Here is a 16,790-nt window from a genome sequence, read left to right as displayed (position 1 = left end):
TGTCATTATTGATTATGAGTTAACCACTTGCTTTATTGAGGAAAGAAAATAAAACAGCCTACACGGTGTATCAACAATATTCAGCCAATGCCAAAGAGTTCCCAGAAAAATTGAAAACCCTTCCCATCGTATTTCCCTCCTCCTCCTCCATGTAAGAGAATCTTTTTCGTCACTATGAAATTCATGATACGACAACAGAACTCGGCTCATCAATTGTATGATGCTGTACCAGACAGGGTTAGAGAATGTTAGTTCTTCACTATACAATCATGAATTCGTCTTCGTTCCAAGACAATTACAGCCTCTCCTGTAGTGTAAACTATTCAAGAAGCCACGTTAATATTTGTCCATAGTATTCTACCAATTTCTCTCAAAATAAAAAAAAAAAAATAGAATCTATGGTATACAAATAATTTTGACACCCCCCAGTATCCTACTCGTGGCATAAAGCCTCCTTATACACACACCAGAGAAGGGATTTTTTTAAAAAAAGCAACCATAATGAACAAAGGGACACAGGTGAACAGATAGAAGATATGAAATCCATATCAAGACTCGATCTTACATTTGACATCACAAGAAACGGCTTAATCTTTTACAATGATTCGATAAACTAATCATAACCATACATTTCATCAACTATTACTATTACTATTATTATCTACATGAAATCAAACACCTTTTTTTATTCTTAGGCAAAGTTATTTCTTCTAATACCAACATTTTTAGTTAATTGATTTAATCCTAGCAAATTAGAAACCCAATGTCCAGCATATTGTCCATTTCTTACTATAATTCTTAAAAATGGACGCATGGAAATTAATACTCCTGTCCATAAAAATCCTTGTAATAAAGGAATTAGAATTTGATCTTTTAAAATAGCATATATTACAACTGATGGGGTAATTGGATTCAAAGGTTTATATAATTCATCTTGCTCTTCTTCATCTAATTCTTCATTTAATAATTTTAAATCTTCATCTGTTAATGGAGAAATATTATGGGGTTTTAATAGATCAAGTTTATTTGATTGAGATTGTTGGTTACCAGCATATTTATTCAACTGTTTCATGAACGATTGTTCAAAACGTAAATCTGGGATGGGCAATGCTGACATGATTTAATATACTTGATTAAGTATCTTAGTTTGTTTGTTAGGGTGGTGATAATGGTTTGATGAATGGGATCGTGAGTTTTGGTGGTTGGTGTGTGTTGCCAACGGCAAGAAAAACGAAAAAAAAAAAAAAAAAAAGTTCTGAAAAATCTGAAGAGAGAAAAAAAAAAAATTAAAACCAAATTACAAATCTTCAACATCATAAACAATCACAACAACAAATACTACAACAATGGATAGAGAACCTAAAGAAGGACCAGGTGTCACTATTCGAACAGCTGAGAAAGATCACGTTGATTTTATATTAAGAAATGTCGATTTATCAGTAGCAAATTCAATAAGAAGAACAATGTTGGCAGAAGTTCCAACTTTATCTATAGATTTAGTTGAAATTGAAAAAAATACTTCTGTTTTAGCTGATGAATTTTTATCTCATAGATTAGGTTTAATTCCTTTAGTTAGTGAAGGTATAAAAGATTTAACATATTCAAGAGATTGTACTTGTGATAATTATTGTACCAAATGTTCAGTTACTTTACAATTATTAGCTAGTTGTACTGCTGAAACAACAATGAATGTTTATGCTTCAGATTTACTTAAAACTACTCATACTGGTTCAAAACTAGGTGATCCAGTATTTAGAGATCCACGTAATAGAGGTCCAATCATTTGTAAATTAAGAAAAGATCAAGAATTGGCATTAACTTGTATTGCTAAAAAAGGTATTGCTAAAGAACACGCTAAATGGTCCCCATGTGCTGCCGTTGGATTTGAATATGATCCTTGGAATAAACTAAAACATACCGATTATTGGTATGAAGTTGATGCTGAATCTGAATGGCCAAAATCAAGAAATTGTGATTGGGAAGAAGCTCCTGATCCAGAAGCTAAATTTGATTATAAAGCAAAACCAAATACTTTTTATTTTGATGTTGAAACTGTTGGAAATTTACCTCCTAATGAAGTTGTAGTAAGAGCAATTGAAACTTTACAAAATAAATTAGGTGCTCTTACTGTGGAATTAAATTCTGAAAGTATTGAAGGTAATGATGCTTCAAATGCTGCTGCTGGTGGTTTCACTACTTATGGTAGAACAGATTATGGTGGTAATACCAATTATGGTGGCAATACCAATTATGGTGGTTCTGGAGGTCCTGGTGATGGTGGTCAAACTCCATATGGTGATAGTGGATTCGGTGGTGCTTCATGGAATTAACCACTTTCTTCTGTATTAGTAAATAAAAATCATATATATATATATATATATATATACATACATGTCAACACAGATCTAATTTAGTTATTGTTGTTTATTCCAGTCGACTAGATCTTGGAATTTAACCAAATCACCACCAAATATATCCAATGAACTACCATAAGTTAAATCAATTTTACCATTACTTAATCTTTTAACAATATTTAAATCATCAATCAGTTTAGCACCACCAGCATAAACAATTTTACCTTCAAATCCAACAGGACACCAATCTGATAATTTTTTAATTAATTCTTCATCAATTCCTTTACATAAACCTTCAACATCAGCAGCATGAATTAAAAATTCATCACAATATTCACCAACTTTTTCTAAAAATTCTTTTGAAAGATAATTATTGGTTATAGTTTGCCATTTATTCATAGCAACATACCAAAAAGTTTTACCATCTTTAATAATTGTACGACAACTTAAATCAACAATTAATTTATTTTTACCAATTAATTCACTTATTTTTTTCAATTTTTCAAAATCAAATTCCATAATTTCAGTTTTTTCATTCTTACTAAATAACCAACTTGTTAAAATAACATGAGAAGCTCCATTATTTAACCATTCTAATGCATTATCATAATTAATTCCTCCTCCAATTTGTAAATTTTCTTTCCATGTTTCAAGAGCTAATTTAGCAACTTTATCATTTTCTAAATTTGAACCTAATTTAATTACATGACATCCAAATATAGAATTTTTTTTATATAATTCAGAATAATATGATGATGGTTTATTAGAAACAAAATTTTCTTTTGTTGTAGTTGATGAAATTGTATCATCTTCAGTTAATGTACCTCCAACAATTTGTTTAACTTGTCCTGAATGGATATCTATACATCCTCTAAATTTAGTCATTTTTTGATTGACTCAGAAGAAATATAGTTTTTGTTGATAATTGATTGAAAAATTAAAAATTAAAAATTAGAAAAAAATTATCACGAAAAAAAAAAAAAAAAAAAAAAAAAAATAGCTGCAACTCATCATCTTCATCTTCATCATCATAATTGGGATAATTCTATAATAATAATAATGACTAATAATTCAGAAGATGATGAATATCTTAAAGCATTAGAAATTCAAAGAAGAAATTTTGAAGCTCAATTTGGATCTATTGAAGATTTAGGATTTACAGATAAATCAAAATCAACCAAATCTATAAATGAATCAGAAGATGAAGAATCAAATTCAAATTCAAACTCATCGGATGATGAAGAAGATATAAACATATCTGGATCTGACTCAGAAGAAGATGGAGAAGAAGAATCAATATCATCTTCGGAGGAAGAAGAGGAAGAACTAATCAAACCTAAAGTAGTCAAACTCAACTCATCGTCATCATCATCGTCAACTATATCAAATATTTCTAGAATAGATAAAAAATTATTGAAATCAGGTAGAGCACCAACACTTGAAGAAATAACCAAAAAACAACACGAAGCAAATAAACAAACCAATAAACAACAACAATTATCATCATCATCTAAAGAATCATCAGAAGATCTTGAAAATGATTTAAAATTACAAAGATTATTAAAAGAATCACATATATTATCTAATTCTTTAGAATATTCTGGAGTTAATCTTACTTTAGAAACTTTAAATTATGAAGATCCAACAGGTAAAGCACGTAAAAGAATGTTAACTTCAAGAATAAGAGATTTATCAAGTATAAATTCAACTGGTTTACCTAAAAAATTAGAATCAATGCCAATGAATATGAGAAAAGGTATGATTAAAAAGAGACAAGAAAGAATTGAAAAATTTGAAAATGATGCTAAAAATGCTGGAATTGTTTTATCAAAAGTTAAAAAAGGTCAATTAAGAGATTTAAATGCTGGTAAAGGTTCTACTTTATCAAGTGATAGAATAGGTACTGGTAAAAAAGTAATTAAAAGAGTTAGAGATCGTGGTTTGAAAATTCATGGTATTGGGAAATCTACTAGAAATGGTTTGGTTTTTTCTCAAAATGATATTGATAGAATTAATAATAAAGGGAAAAGTGGTAAAAATAATAATAGAAGAAAAAGAAGGTAATCATTTATATATATATATATATATATATTCTAAAATCCTGTAATACTTAAACTTTCATGATTTTCTGTACTTTTAATCTTTAATCCATGTTCATTGGCTAAATGTAGAACACAAATAAAACAAAAACTCGTGGATATATCTTTAGCTTGATCAATGTTATACATATTAAGAACATTCTTAACAACATTTCCAAACGTAACTTCCTTAGCTGGTTCTTCTTCTACTTTCTCTTCCTCTTCCTCTTCCACATCCTGTTCATCTTCTTTGGAAACTTCTAGTATTTCCTTTTGCATTCCTTTCCATAAATTATCTTTCAATAATTTAACATCAACACGTTTAGCAACTCTTGAAAAATTAACATATTCAGGACGTCTTTTCCCAATGATATTTTGTTGACTTTCAGTTACAGTTTCTCTTGGATCAGCTTCTAATGCATCATTAAAATCAATGCCTCCAACATCACCAAAATCATTATCAAAATCTTCACATTCTGCTTGATGGAATGAATGAGCTAATCTTTCTCTTTCTTCCTCTTCTTCTTGTTCTTTATATTGTTCAGCAAAGAAATTCTCATCAGTTAATATTTGTTCATTGGTTTGAAATTTCCTTTGTGAATGATGCATTATTGGAATATGTGGTTTGGAAAATAAATTAGTTAATCTTGCCGAATTATACCTTATATCATCAGGTAATTTAAATTCCATTTCCATAGATGTATACTTTTTATTTATTGTATTGATATTCTTTGGTGGTTCAAATAATTCATCTTCATCAAATTCATCATTGAAAAAATCTATAATTACATTCTCAGGTTTCCTTCTTCTAGGTGTAACAGTTCCATTTTCTTGTTTAACTTGTGGATCTTGCTCTTGTTGCTCATCATCATGATTGGTTTCATTTTTCTTTTCCAGTTGTTGATCTATTTTATGAGCTTTCTTAAATGCGGACACTTTCCAGTGCTCGGGTCCTCTCCAATTTGATTTCATTCGATCATCAAAATAAGCCATTAACTCTTGATCCATAACTAATGAATTCACAGCATTCAAATGGATATTAGTTTCAGATGGTTCTTTAAATAAAGTTTGCATCATCGTATGTGATACATTATTAAAAGGATCACTGTTGTTATGCGTTTCATTATTATTATTATTGTCGTCATCATCCTCATCATTGAATTCAATTCCTCCAAAATCATTCAATTCATCATTAAATCCATAATCATTATTATCAGTTGAAGGTGTAAAAGTCTCCATAAAATGTTCTTGAGTTTCCGCATTCATTTTAGTATTAAAATCACTTAATATACTTTTAGCTTGATTGATATCTGTCAATGCCGATTGAAATTCACCTAATGATGGACAAATAGTAAGATTTTGAAATGTTTTCTCATCTTCTTCATCTTTAAACAAAAAATTTGCCAATGAACCAATAGCAGATTCAATATCTGGGTCATCAACTTCTTCTTCTTCTTCTTGCTCTTCCTCTTCTTCTTCTACTTCATGTTGAGTTTCTTGAATTGGATTTGAAGTGGCATCGAATACTACTCTACCCGAAGTGTCAACATTCAAAGTATTCAATAATAAACTTTTAGCACCACCCTCATCGAATTCAGCCAATGCTTTTTTAAATAATGGATCAATAGCCAATTCTTGTTCTAATTTTTTAATTCTTATAGTATCAAATCCTACCAAAGTAGATTCAACAATTCTATTAAATTTTCTTTTCTTTCTCAAATCACCTTCACCTTCACCATTTTCACCATCTGTTCCATTATTTCCATATCCGTTTCCATTATTTTCATCGTCATCATCATCGTCATCATCTTCTTGATTACCATTATTTTCCATTTCTTTCTTTTTAGCTAATCCACTTAATAATTTCCCTGTTTCACTAGCAGCCGATTCAACTCTACTAGAATAAATCTTAACACATCCATCTAAAGTAGCACTTGCTCTTTGGAAATTAATACTTTCTCCATCTTTAATAACATTTAAATCATGAAAATAATCAATTAAATCAAAATTCCAGGAATTTTTCGAGGTAATTTTATTATCAGTTGCCATTTTAATCCATTCTTCAAAATTACTCATTATAACATGTTTATTCTCATTAAATCCAATATTATTATCTTCTAATAAACTAGTATCATTAGTTGAATCATCAATATTTCCTGTTCCTCCTCCTGCTCCTCCTCCTCCTGGAGTACCAGTTATATTACCAGGTTGATTTGATCTACTAACATGTCTTCGATTCAGAATGACGCGATTCGATATGATTCTATTGGATGATGGTGTATTGTGTCGTATCGATGATGATGTAGCTGATTGAATACCAGCTCTTTTCTTTGGTAATGTCTGCGGTGTTGCCATTATCTACTTCTGGTTGTCTCTGGAGTTGGTTGCTAAAGATGATTGTTTGTTTTGATTTCAAACTCAATGTCTTTTTTTTTTCGTTTTTGTTTTTGTTTTGATTTTTTTTTTTTGATGTTCAAAGGTGCGCAAATAATTTTGTCCTTTTGACCTATGAACACGTGATCGCACCAGGAAAGTATTTAACCATAGATGTTGTGTGAATCAACTAACGGTAATTTACCTGATAGTCATTACAAGGGGTGTATATTATGGACGGTAACATATAAAAGAGAAAAATATATATTGTACAATGAGTGAACTTGAACAAGTATCAAAATTGGGCTACAATGCAATCCGACCAGACATCTAATCAACAAATATTTGTCTTTCCAACAACATCAGAAAACCATACCCAGTAATATATAATCCACCAATGATCTATCACCTTTCAATGATACACCATTCATGTTGTTTGTATCTGGGCTACCATGTGAGCTGCATAATATACAGTCCTGTAATAAAATTTCATTTCTCATACAAAAAATGAAAAGAGAGAAAGACAAAAAAAAAAAAAAGAAAATCAACCACCATCACCAACCACCATCAACAGCAACAGCAACAGCAACAACCACCATCACCATCACCATCACCATCACCATCAACAATTATCAATTATTAGTAAATACGAAATAACCAAGAATGGAATTATTGCCAGAAGGACAAACTAATACAAGTGTAGAAGTTACATATTCAGATCAACAAAAAATCAATAAATTTTCCACATTAATATCACAAAAAGATTCATTAATAATTAAACGTGATAATTTTAAAATTGAAAAAGAATATCTTGATGATTTATCAATTGAATTAGAATTATTAGATGAAGAAGATAAAATCATGTATAAAATTGGTGATGTTTTCATTGAATTAATTGTATCTGATGCTTTAATTAAAGTAAATGATGAATTAAATAAATTAAATGATGAAATTGATGAAATTGATTTAAAAATTGAAAAAATTGATGATGTTTTATCTGATTTGAAAATTCAATTATATGATAAATTCGGTAAAAATATAAATTTAGAACGATAAGTTGGATACGTATATAAATATATATATATATTGATGGGTTTTATTCTATGTATTTTAATAATTGGTTTAATAAATTTTCTAAAGATGAATAAAATGAACAATAATCATTAATATCAATGAAATTATGTCTTAAATCATATAAAATTTTTTCTTTTAATTGTAATTCATCAATAGTATGAACATTTGTAATACTCTTATCAATGTCAGAAGATGTACCTGTGTTGTTGTCATTTGTATTATTATTATTAGTAGTGTTGGATGGAGCATCTTTAATGGTGTATTTCTTTATGAGATATTCCCACATCATATTGGTTAAACTCAACATGCGTTTATACTTTTCATTTTTAAACCATTTTCTATTAATTATAAATAAAACATTATTGATAAGATTCTTATAAATTGAGAATTCTTCATTATCAATAAATTTATATTTAAATTTAACAGAAATAATAACCATCATTATAATAACTGAATCAATAGGAATTGTTCTTTTAATATACCAATTAAATCTTCCAAATTTAATAAAATCATTATATTGTAAAAAATCATTAAAATTATGTAAAATTGAAGGAATTAAATTATTATTTAAATCTTCATATGAAACTTTATCAAAATTCCCAAATTTTAATAATGAAATTGATGAATTATTGAAATTTTTAATAATATTAGATTCCAACATTTGTCCAAATGTATCTTCATATTTAGATAATGTCAAATCATCTTGAGGTTTATCCAATATTAATTGACTATTAATATGAATATCAAATTGTTCATGTTCACCAGGAATATTTGGTGATCCAAGTAAAATCTTCTTGTGAAGTAACATCAATGCACGATCAACATAACTCCATGAATGACTTTTAACAAAATTGATTAAATTAATTTCTTGAATTGTATAATTTCCTGATGTTTTAAATGTGAAATATTTATTAATTTTATCAATTGATTTTTCAACATTTTTATGATAATCAGTAATCATTCTCTTAATTTCATTAATTTTAATCAGGGAGATGTTTTCACTTAAACCATTATGTAAATGATAAACCAATTCACTTAAAATTCTATCATATCCAAATTTAATATTCATGGATACAAGTCCCAAGTTTAATTTCTTATCTTCTGGATTAGTATCATCTTTAGGTTCTTCTTCATCAGGCATCAACACATTAAAATCGTCAATTCGACAATTTGGAGGTAAACAGAAGTTATGACTACTTAAAGCATCCAATCCAAAAATAACCCACCATAACAATCTTCTAAATTTAATAACTTCACGATCTTTAATTCTTAAACTGATATATGGATCTTTATGGAAATGTAAAAATTTAGCATACCTGATAATTTGTGCCATTTCCATAGTTGAAGGATTCGGTGAAGTACTTTGAATAATAACATTACCCAATAATAAAGGAATAGTTTTGATACCATGAGGATAGTTATAATATTGACAAATTTTGTTAAAACCTTTTAAATATTTATCAATATCTTGATTTAACAATAAATTATCATATTCTTCAAATTCAGATATTGTTGAAGCATACAAGATTGGGAAATACAAAGTATAGAATTGAACAAAATTAAAATCAACGTCAAAATTATGATGCTTACTACTTGGATTACTTTCACATGGAGATTCAACTAAAGGATTGTTATTTTCAGGAGATGTTGTACTAGAAGTAGATGAATAAGTTCTTCTTTTCGATTTCGATCGAATATCCCAATATCTCTTGTGCTGCTTTAAAAATTCTGTCATGTTGACAACAACTGGTAATAATAAATGAACAGAATTTAAATATCTATCCATTAATTCAAAACTTCTTTCTCGAGTTGGAGGTAAAAATTGAAATAAATCATCTAATAAATTTGAATTCTCATAGTAAGTATTTGTACCATACAAGTAGTTTACCGTGGTTGTAGCTGGATTAGATGAATAAGCCAGTAGTGAATTGTACAAATTTGGATTTGGTTGAGCTTTAGTTAATGAATCTGATTGTTGCTGTTGCTGTTGTTGTTGCTGGTGAGAGGGACTTGAATCTTTTTTAGAATCTGATTGTTGGATTGAAACTGATGATTGAGGTGGAGGATTGCTATTACCGACAACCGGGGAATTCAATCCACTAGGAAATGCAGTTAGGATGTCTTGATTTGCCAAAGGAAATGAAGATGAATTAAAACTTATTAAGTTTGCTGTACTATTGGAATTGTTATTGTTGTTTGATGATAAAATTGGATTGTTGTTGACTTGAGTGGTGAAATTTGTATTGAAATAACTATTGGTAATATTATTGGTGGCATTGTTAATAATCGGAGATTGAATCATACTTCCCAAAGCAAACGGATCATTTGATAATGGAGAATCAATGTTATTTGGCGTGGATATTCTTGGTATATTGGTATTGTTGGATGTAGTTGCTGTTGCTGATGGATGATTGTTTTCGATTCTATTCAGGAAACCCAAGAAATGAACAGACATATCAACAGAAGGAGGTTGCTTAAATTCATTGGTGGATGTTGTAGAAGATGGAGTTGCTTCTGATGGGTTTCGATTGTGGTTATTAGATTCATTTTGTTTATTTATGTGTTCCTCGATTGTTGTTGCTTCACTTGAAGTAATAGCCAAAGATTGTCCTGATGAAATACAAGATGAAGATGAATTTGAATCTGGTGAAGTATTTGCTCTGTTATTCAACTCTAGATTGTTTTCTGTAATTGACATTGTTGTGCTGCTGCTATTTGTTGCTGTATCGATACCTCTCAATTTCTTTTCATAAGCAGTTAATCGACTTGATTTCTTTCCTCCTCTACTTATTCTTTCATTAATGAAATATTTACATTCAACTTTTAATTTATTACATTGAGAGCAAGGTTCTTGTCTGTTACATTTGATCTTCTTGGAATGACAATAGACACAGGATAAAATCTTTCTTTGTCTTGCTTTTTGAACTTTCTTAACGATTTTACCATCCTGAATGATCTCAACATTTGAAGATTGTATTGGTAGTGACGTTGCTGGTGGAGATTGCTGTTGTTGATTGAGTTCTACAGTTTGAAACATGCTGTGATTCGAGTAAGTATGAATAGATAATAGTTAACAAATAAATAATGACAGGAAGTAAATAAATAAATAAATAAATAAATATGAATAAGTTGTTCTTTTTCTAAAATAAAATAAAATGAAAATAAGTGTAAAGATTGGATGTGGGATTTTTAGTGGAAATTGAATTCAAGTTATTTCAGTGATAGTTCGGAATTTTTAGTTGTGAACTAATTTTCTATTTTTTTTTTTTGTTTAGTTAGTGATCATTAATGTTTATGATGATGATGATGATCAAATTTAATTTGTTGTCCTTTGGGTTCAAACTTATTAGGTAAGCACTATAGATTATGCATAATTAATGGAATTGTAATTTGAACCAAAGAGAGAATCATCCCGTATAACGGATTTGTCTTGCTCTAGATTACAAAAAGTACTAAAATTTCATCTTTGCCTTAATAACGACAAGAACGACAACAACAATAACAAGAGAAAAATGTCTTTTTCAGTTATTGTTCCCTTTCTTTTGCTATTACCGCCTTGTACATTTCTTTTCTTTATTGTCGTTATTGTTGTTATTGTACATCAAACCCAACCCCCACAAAGATTGCATACCCATCAGAAATACTTTTACTTTTGCCTTTTGCCTTTTTTTTTTTGTTACCATGGCCCTCCCCCGCCCCGCCCAACGCGCCTCATCCTTCTCAGGCCACCCCCGCCCCCTCCTCTCCCCTAAATTAAAAATTCAGTCGTTTCATTTCGTTGTAGCCGTTAGGTAGATTAATTAATTAATTATTTAACACGTATCTCCATGATGAAACAATCACTTAACTCCATTGACACATCTCTCTGTTTAACGTCTTAGGAACCCTATCACCAACTACTCCACCATTCTATTCAATGCGCTTTATCATTACATCATTTGATTCCTCTCTTTCCAACGCATATATTAAACAAATAAAAAATCACTGCATTTGAAATTCAAACTTCTCGTACTGGGTATACATCAAGTACCACAAATTGCCATTTTGTTTTCCTTTTGCTTTAAATTATCTAAAAAATTTGTTTCGTTTCTTGTCGAATGCATACCCAGAAGTCAGAATTATTTAACCTTGGTTACATATAACTCAGAATACTTTATCTCTCAATCAAATGTGTCTTCTTCCTTTCATCCAATCATATACAAATCCGTGTAGATCTTCAAAAAACAATTCAGAGATATACGGGTTATTCGGATTTAAGTGCACTACGCGAGAGAGTGTGTGAGAGAGAGAAGGAAAGACATTTTGCATCTTCTTTTTTTTTAAATAATTCATCATCATGAATGTACAGAAATGTAAGAAGTAATAAGTGATAGAAATAACTTTATATAATGTACTATATTGCTGGATTTGTTAAATGAATGATCTTACATTACAGATATTGCATTTCTTTTTTTTTTTTTTTTTCCAATCTTATATTTCTCGACACACGATATCTTTAAACATATTCAATTCATAAAAAATCACACCATTTTCATTAGGTTAACAATATCATAAGCCCTATCCCTCTTCTTCTTCTTCTTCTCTCTTTCCCTCCCTCCTCCTAGAAGTATAATAATAATAATAATAAGCCATTATATTTCTTTCTAATTTTAGTCACCCCCACAACTTTTTTTTTGTCTGGTTTGTTCATTTGCATAGAACCTTTCTTCACTAAACACCGAATATATTGTTATCGAAACCGTTTTTAAGATGGTTTGTAGTTTATCTCCATCATGAAGCACCCTTTTAACAAATATTGGTTCGATGCGTTGGTGTTAGTATAACTTTAATCTTGTATATTCCCACTACAATATGTACTAGAACATACAAACAAATTCAATACATTTTCTTCTTTGTGTATTATTTTTCTTTCAATAATCTTGGTACGATACAAAGAACTAATATAGACTATCAACAGTTTTAACTGGATCCAGAAACAACCAATTTCTGTAAGTGACTCATAAAGACTTGTAAACTAACATCATCAGTTAAAACAATGGCTCCACCACCACCAACAAAATCATTGGTGTTATAAGTAACACTTGGATTCAATTTACTGTACAAGAATCTGGCTTGTGAACCACCTTCTTCAGTATCAATAAATCTTGGTAATGGATATCTATCTTGTAATAATTCAGCAGCCTCTTTCTTAGGTTCATCTAATAATTCTTTGAAATTACTATATTCTTCCATATCTTGATAATTGGCTTTTCTCCATTGAGAAATGGTTTTACCATGGAAAATCAAAATATGGAAAAATGTATCCAATAATAAAATTCTATCATCCTTAATAGATACAGAATCCAATAACACAGCTTCAGGTTCACCATCCAATGTAAATGAAGTCAATGTTGGTTGAATCATAATCAAGGAATTGTTGGTATCTTCAACCAATAAAACATGTCTATAAAATGCAGTTTCATCAGGTGAATTGTTGAAAACTTGTAAAAATTGTGATCTTCTCAAATAATAAATAAATTGAGGATACAATTGGAATTGTGGTCCCAATCTAAATGATTCTTCTTGATCTTTTCTATAATCAGCAAATTTTTGACATAATCTAATCAACATACGATCAACCCATCTTAAAACATCAGCACCATCATCTTGTTCACTCTTGAATAAGGTAACTCTTGCCATTAAAACTGCTGCAGCTTCTTGATCAAAACTGTTGGTCAAAGTTTGTTCATCACTAGTCAAGAAATTGGAAACTGTGGTAACTCTAACTCTATAAGTACCACTGGCATGTTGATAATGAGTGATAAATTGAATATAACTTTGAGCATTTGGTGGTAATTGCTGTTGATTAACAACATCAAAAAAGATACCATAAGTATGTCTTGGTGAAGTTGAACATAATCTATAAGTAGATGTACCTCCAATACCCAATTCATTTTCTGAAACATTACTGGTTTTAACTTGTAATGAAGAAGCATTACCAATCAATCCACTAACCTTCAATTCTTTAGAAGTTCTAATTTCTAAATTACCATTGAATCCCATCAACAAATATCCTTCTTCATCTTTATTAAACAATCTTAAAAAGGAACGTTTGAAAATAGAGGTGGTGAATGCATCAGTCAACAACAAAGTACCACCAGTTAAATTACATAAAGTTTTCATTTCCAACATACCAATTTGATCATAGCAACCAGCAAAAATATCAACAGTATGACAATTCTTGACTGCTTTAGCTGCTAATGCATCATAAAATTTGGTAGCCTTTTTAAAATGTTTAGCATTGTCTTTATCAATATCAGAATGAGATCTGATTGGTTCCTTCAATTGATTACCAACAATCATACCTGGATTTAAAGTACATGGACCAGCAGCAAACAACATAACTCTGGCACCAAATCCTGGGAATGTTAAACCCAACAAATTAATGGCAATGTTTAAGGCACTACCAGTACTTCTCAAAGGTCTATTACCATTAGCAACTGGCCATGGATCTTTTCTTAAATTTTCTAAAATTGTAGTCAATTGAAATTCAATATCCTCCAATGGTAAGAAAAATCTAGTTAATGAATTAGCAATTTGTGGGTTCATTTGTCCACCTGGTTGTTGCATTTGCATTGGTTGTTGTTGAATTGGTCTATTCAACATTTCACTAATTTGTTTATCAGTGTATTCTTTATCACCTCTGAAAATATAACTTTTATTAATTTTATCACTTCCTAAATCATGAACTTGAATCATAGTACCAAAAGTAATTAAACCAATTAAAGCGTTTGGAGGTAAATAATTCAAACTAACAATGATATCTTCCAATAAAGCTTGTAAATTTTCATCATCTTGACATAAATCAATAACAAATGTAAAAATTGGTGGGTTTTGAACTGGTCTAGCAGTAATATATTCAATAGTCGAACTACCACTTTGTAATTCCAATGGTAAATTCTCAGGATTTAATCCATGATAATGAGCAGGTAATGGATTTCTATATTGACACAATGGACATCTCCAAAATCCATTTGGGTCAACTGCACAATAAGGATTCAAAATCAGTTTACAAGCTTGATTTGAACAGTACATTGGATCATATGCTGCAATTGGTAAATCTTCTCTTTGTTTCAATGGTGTATATAAACATCCAGTAGGAACAACTATTTTTCCTGCTTCAGTTTTAGTTGATGGAAATACATTCCATGCAAATCTAATACCATTGATATCTTCAGCTTCTTCGAAATCCATCCTTAACTTAAATTGGTTTGCTTTGATACGAATATGAAAAGAAAAGGCGTCTCTTTAAAAAAAAAACAAAAAAAAATTAAAGCTCAATTTTGAATTTGTTGTTCTTTTCTTTTCCTGCCGTTGTTGTTGTCTCACGCACTGGAAATGAATGAGTGAAAAAAAAATGCCAGCGAAACGAAACGACAATAATTTCTTTTTTTTTTTTTTTGCTTTAGTTTCTTGTTCATTTGGTCGTCGTAAGTTTCCTCGATGTCTCACGTGATGCAAACTCGCACGTGATTATTTTACTTCATTAACAAGAATTTATTGTCTATTTACTTATTATGTACAATCCATACTTATTCATCATTCTCACGTGAACCATTATTATTCTTATTATTATTCTTATCACTATTCCCTTTCAATTGATCGATTTCTTCCAATAGAGTTCTAATGTATTTTGAAGCTAATTCAACTGTAGTTGCCTTTGAAGGAATACTAACTTCGTCATGATAATTTTGAGGAATTAATCTACCTAATTCTTGAACTGCCATATTCATTCTATTTCTTCTTCCTTGTTCTGCCAATTTATGACTTGCTTTTTTGGTAGCTGGCTTCTCTCCTGATTTCTTGCCAGCACTTAATTTGGGTGATGATTCCTCTGAAGAACTTCTTGACGCGGCTGGTGCTTTTGAAATACTGGATTTTCTTGATGATTTAGTACTTGATTTCTTAGATGAAGAAATCGACATAGTTGGTGACGTCTGTCTCGATTTTTGTTCATTTCCTTCAGCTAATTTACCCATAGTAAATCCCATCAATGGAGCTCCATTAATTTCGACTGGTTTTCCACTTGGAGGTAACATATCTTGATCTTTTGATGGATTAGAATCTGTTTTAAGTTTAGATTCAGGTAATTTTTCAAATGTAAATTGATGTTGAGAATTATTCCCACTGCTACTCTTGCTTTTCAAAGAAGGGGAGATATAACTATTTTTGTTTCCTTGCAAAATTGGTGTACCATGAGGTGTTCTTCTCTTATATTGCTTATTCTCATCTTTCGTAGGAGCATAAACTGAACTTGAAGATCTTCTACGATCATCAGTCGCCGAAGCAGAAGAAGAGGAAACATTTGAACTACCTGCCAATGTCAGTGGTTCAGCTTTTAAGACAGGACTTGTTAATGGTTCAAACGAAATCTGTATTGGAGCCTGAGGAGAAAATGCATTCCCTGAATTTCCTCTCTCTAATGGAGTAACAGCGGGACTAACCAACGGAGTGAAAACGGCATCGGGTCTAACCGTAGTCGTATTATTACTATTGCTGTTGTTATTCTCATTAGGATTTACAGTAAATATTTTACCACTTGATGATTGTCTATGATAATAATGTTGTGGGTTATAAGACTTATCATTTTGTCCACATAGTATTGGACTAGCAGAAGATCCGTGACTTCGAGGATTGCGACGACGTTGTTGCGATACTGTCTGTTGCTGTTGTTGTGGTGGTGTTTGCTGTTGTTGATGTAATTGTAATTGCTCGTCTTGCTTTAGTTTATTAACAGCTAATAAACTAGGAGTTTGATTTGTTGGTAATTCAGGTGGAAAAGCACTCGAAATGTGGTTTGGATCAGCATCGAAATCTAATACTTCAGGAATAAATAAATTCATGTTTTCCAATCCAAGCTCATAAGTTTGTG

General features: G+C 30.2%; 9 protein-coding genes across 9 annotated transcripts; 3 read left to right on the top strand and 6 right to left on the bottom strand. All coding sequences in view use genetic code 12, as the record gives it.

Moving 5' to 3' along the window:
• Positions 1-691: 691 nt before the first annotated feature.
• CTRG_03854 (uncharacterized protein) lies at positions 692-1,117 on the bottom strand (the record flags this gene model as incomplete). Its single annotated transcript, XM_002549511.1, has 1 exon — positions 692-1,117. One exon carries the CDS (start codon positions 1,115-1,117, stop codon positions 692-694), a length of 426 nt encoding a protein of 141 aa, XP_002549557.1.
• Positions 1,118-1,346: 229 nt separating this feature from the next.
• On the top strand, positions 1,347-2,330 carry CTRG_03853 (DNA-directed RNA polymerase II core subunit; the record flags this gene model as incomplete). Its single annotated transcript, XM_002549510.1, has 1 exon — positions 1,347-2,330. The coding sequence occupies one exon, from the start codon at positions 1,347-1,349 to the stop codon at positions 2,328-2,330; it is 984 nt and encodes a 327-aa protein (XP_002549556.1).
• Positions 2,331-2,414: 84 nt separating this feature from the next.
• On the bottom strand, positions 2,415-3,239 carry CTRG_03852 (1-(5-phosphoribosyl)-5- ((5-phosphoribosylamino)methylideneamino)imidazole-4-carboxamide isomerase; the record flags this gene model as incomplete). The annotated part of the gene is made up of 1 exon (XM_002549509.1): positions 2,415-3,239. The coding sequence occupies one exon, from the start codon at positions 3,237-3,239 to the stop codon at positions 2,415-2,417; it is 825 nt and encodes a 274-aa protein (XP_002549555.1).
• Positions 3,240-3,413: 174 nt separating this feature from the next.
• On the top strand, positions 3,414-4,418 carry CTRG_03851 (uncharacterized protein; the record flags this gene model as incomplete). Its single annotated transcript, XM_002549508.1, has 1 exon — positions 3,414-4,418. The coding sequence occupies one exon, from the start codon at positions 3,414-3,416 to the stop codon at positions 4,416-4,418; it is 1,005 nt and encodes a 334-aa protein (XP_002549554.1).
• Positions 4,419-4,447: 29 nt separating this feature from the next.
• BRN1 (condensin subunit) lies at positions 4,448-6,787 on the bottom strand (the record flags this gene model as incomplete). The annotated part of the gene is made up of 1 exon (XM_002549507.1): positions 4,448-6,787. The coding sequence occupies one exon, from the start codon at positions 6,785-6,787 to the stop codon at positions 4,448-4,450; it is 2,340 nt and encodes a 779-aa protein (XP_002549553.1).
• Positions 6,788-7,468: 681 nt separating this feature from the next.
• CTRG_03849 (tubulin-binding prefolding complex subunit) lies at positions 7,469-7,861 on the top strand (the record flags this gene model as incomplete). Its single annotated transcript, XM_002549506.1, has 1 exon — positions 7,469-7,861. One exon carries the CDS (start codon positions 7,469-7,471, stop codon positions 7,859-7,861), a length of 393 nt encoding a protein of 130 aa, XP_002549552.1.
• Positions 7,862-7,901: 40 nt separating this feature from the next.
• Positions 7,902-10,916, bottom strand: ZCF5 (Zcf5p; the record flags this gene model as incomplete). The annotated part of the gene is made up of 1 exon (XM_002549505.1): positions 7,902-10,916. One exon carries the CDS (start codon positions 10,914-10,916, stop codon positions 7,902-7,904), a length of 3,015 nt encoding a protein of 1,004 aa, XP_002549551.1.
• Positions 10,917-12,838: 1,922 nt separating this feature from the next.
• On the bottom strand, positions 12,839-15,112 carry SEC23 (GTPase-activating protein; the record flags this gene model as incomplete). The annotated part of the gene is made up of 1 exon (XM_002549504.1): positions 12,839-15,112. One exon carries the CDS (start codon positions 15,110-15,112, stop codon positions 12,839-12,841), a length of 2,274 nt encoding a protein of 757 aa, XP_002549550.1.
• Positions 15,113-15,450: 338 nt separating this feature from the next.
• PHO4 (phosphate-sensing transcription factor) lies at positions 15,451-16,761 on the bottom strand (the record flags this gene model as incomplete). Its single annotated transcript, XM_002549503.1, has 1 exon — positions 15,451-16,761. One exon carries the CDS (start codon positions 16,759-16,761, stop codon positions 15,451-15,453), a length of 1,311 nt encoding a protein of 436 aa, XP_002549549.1.
• Positions 16,762-16,790: the final 29 nt, after the last annotated feature.

This window comes from Candida tropicalis (assembly GCF_000006335.3).
Source record: "Candida tropicalis MYA-3404 genomic scaffold supercont3.5, whole genome shotgun sequence".
Classification (NCBI taxonomy): domain Eukaryota; kingdom Fungi; phylum Ascomycota; class Pichiomycetes; order Serinales; family Debaryomycetaceae; genus Candida; species Candida tropicalis.
Note: the sequence above shows the minus strand (reverse complement) of the source record. Positions and strands in the feature narration are given on the sequence as shown.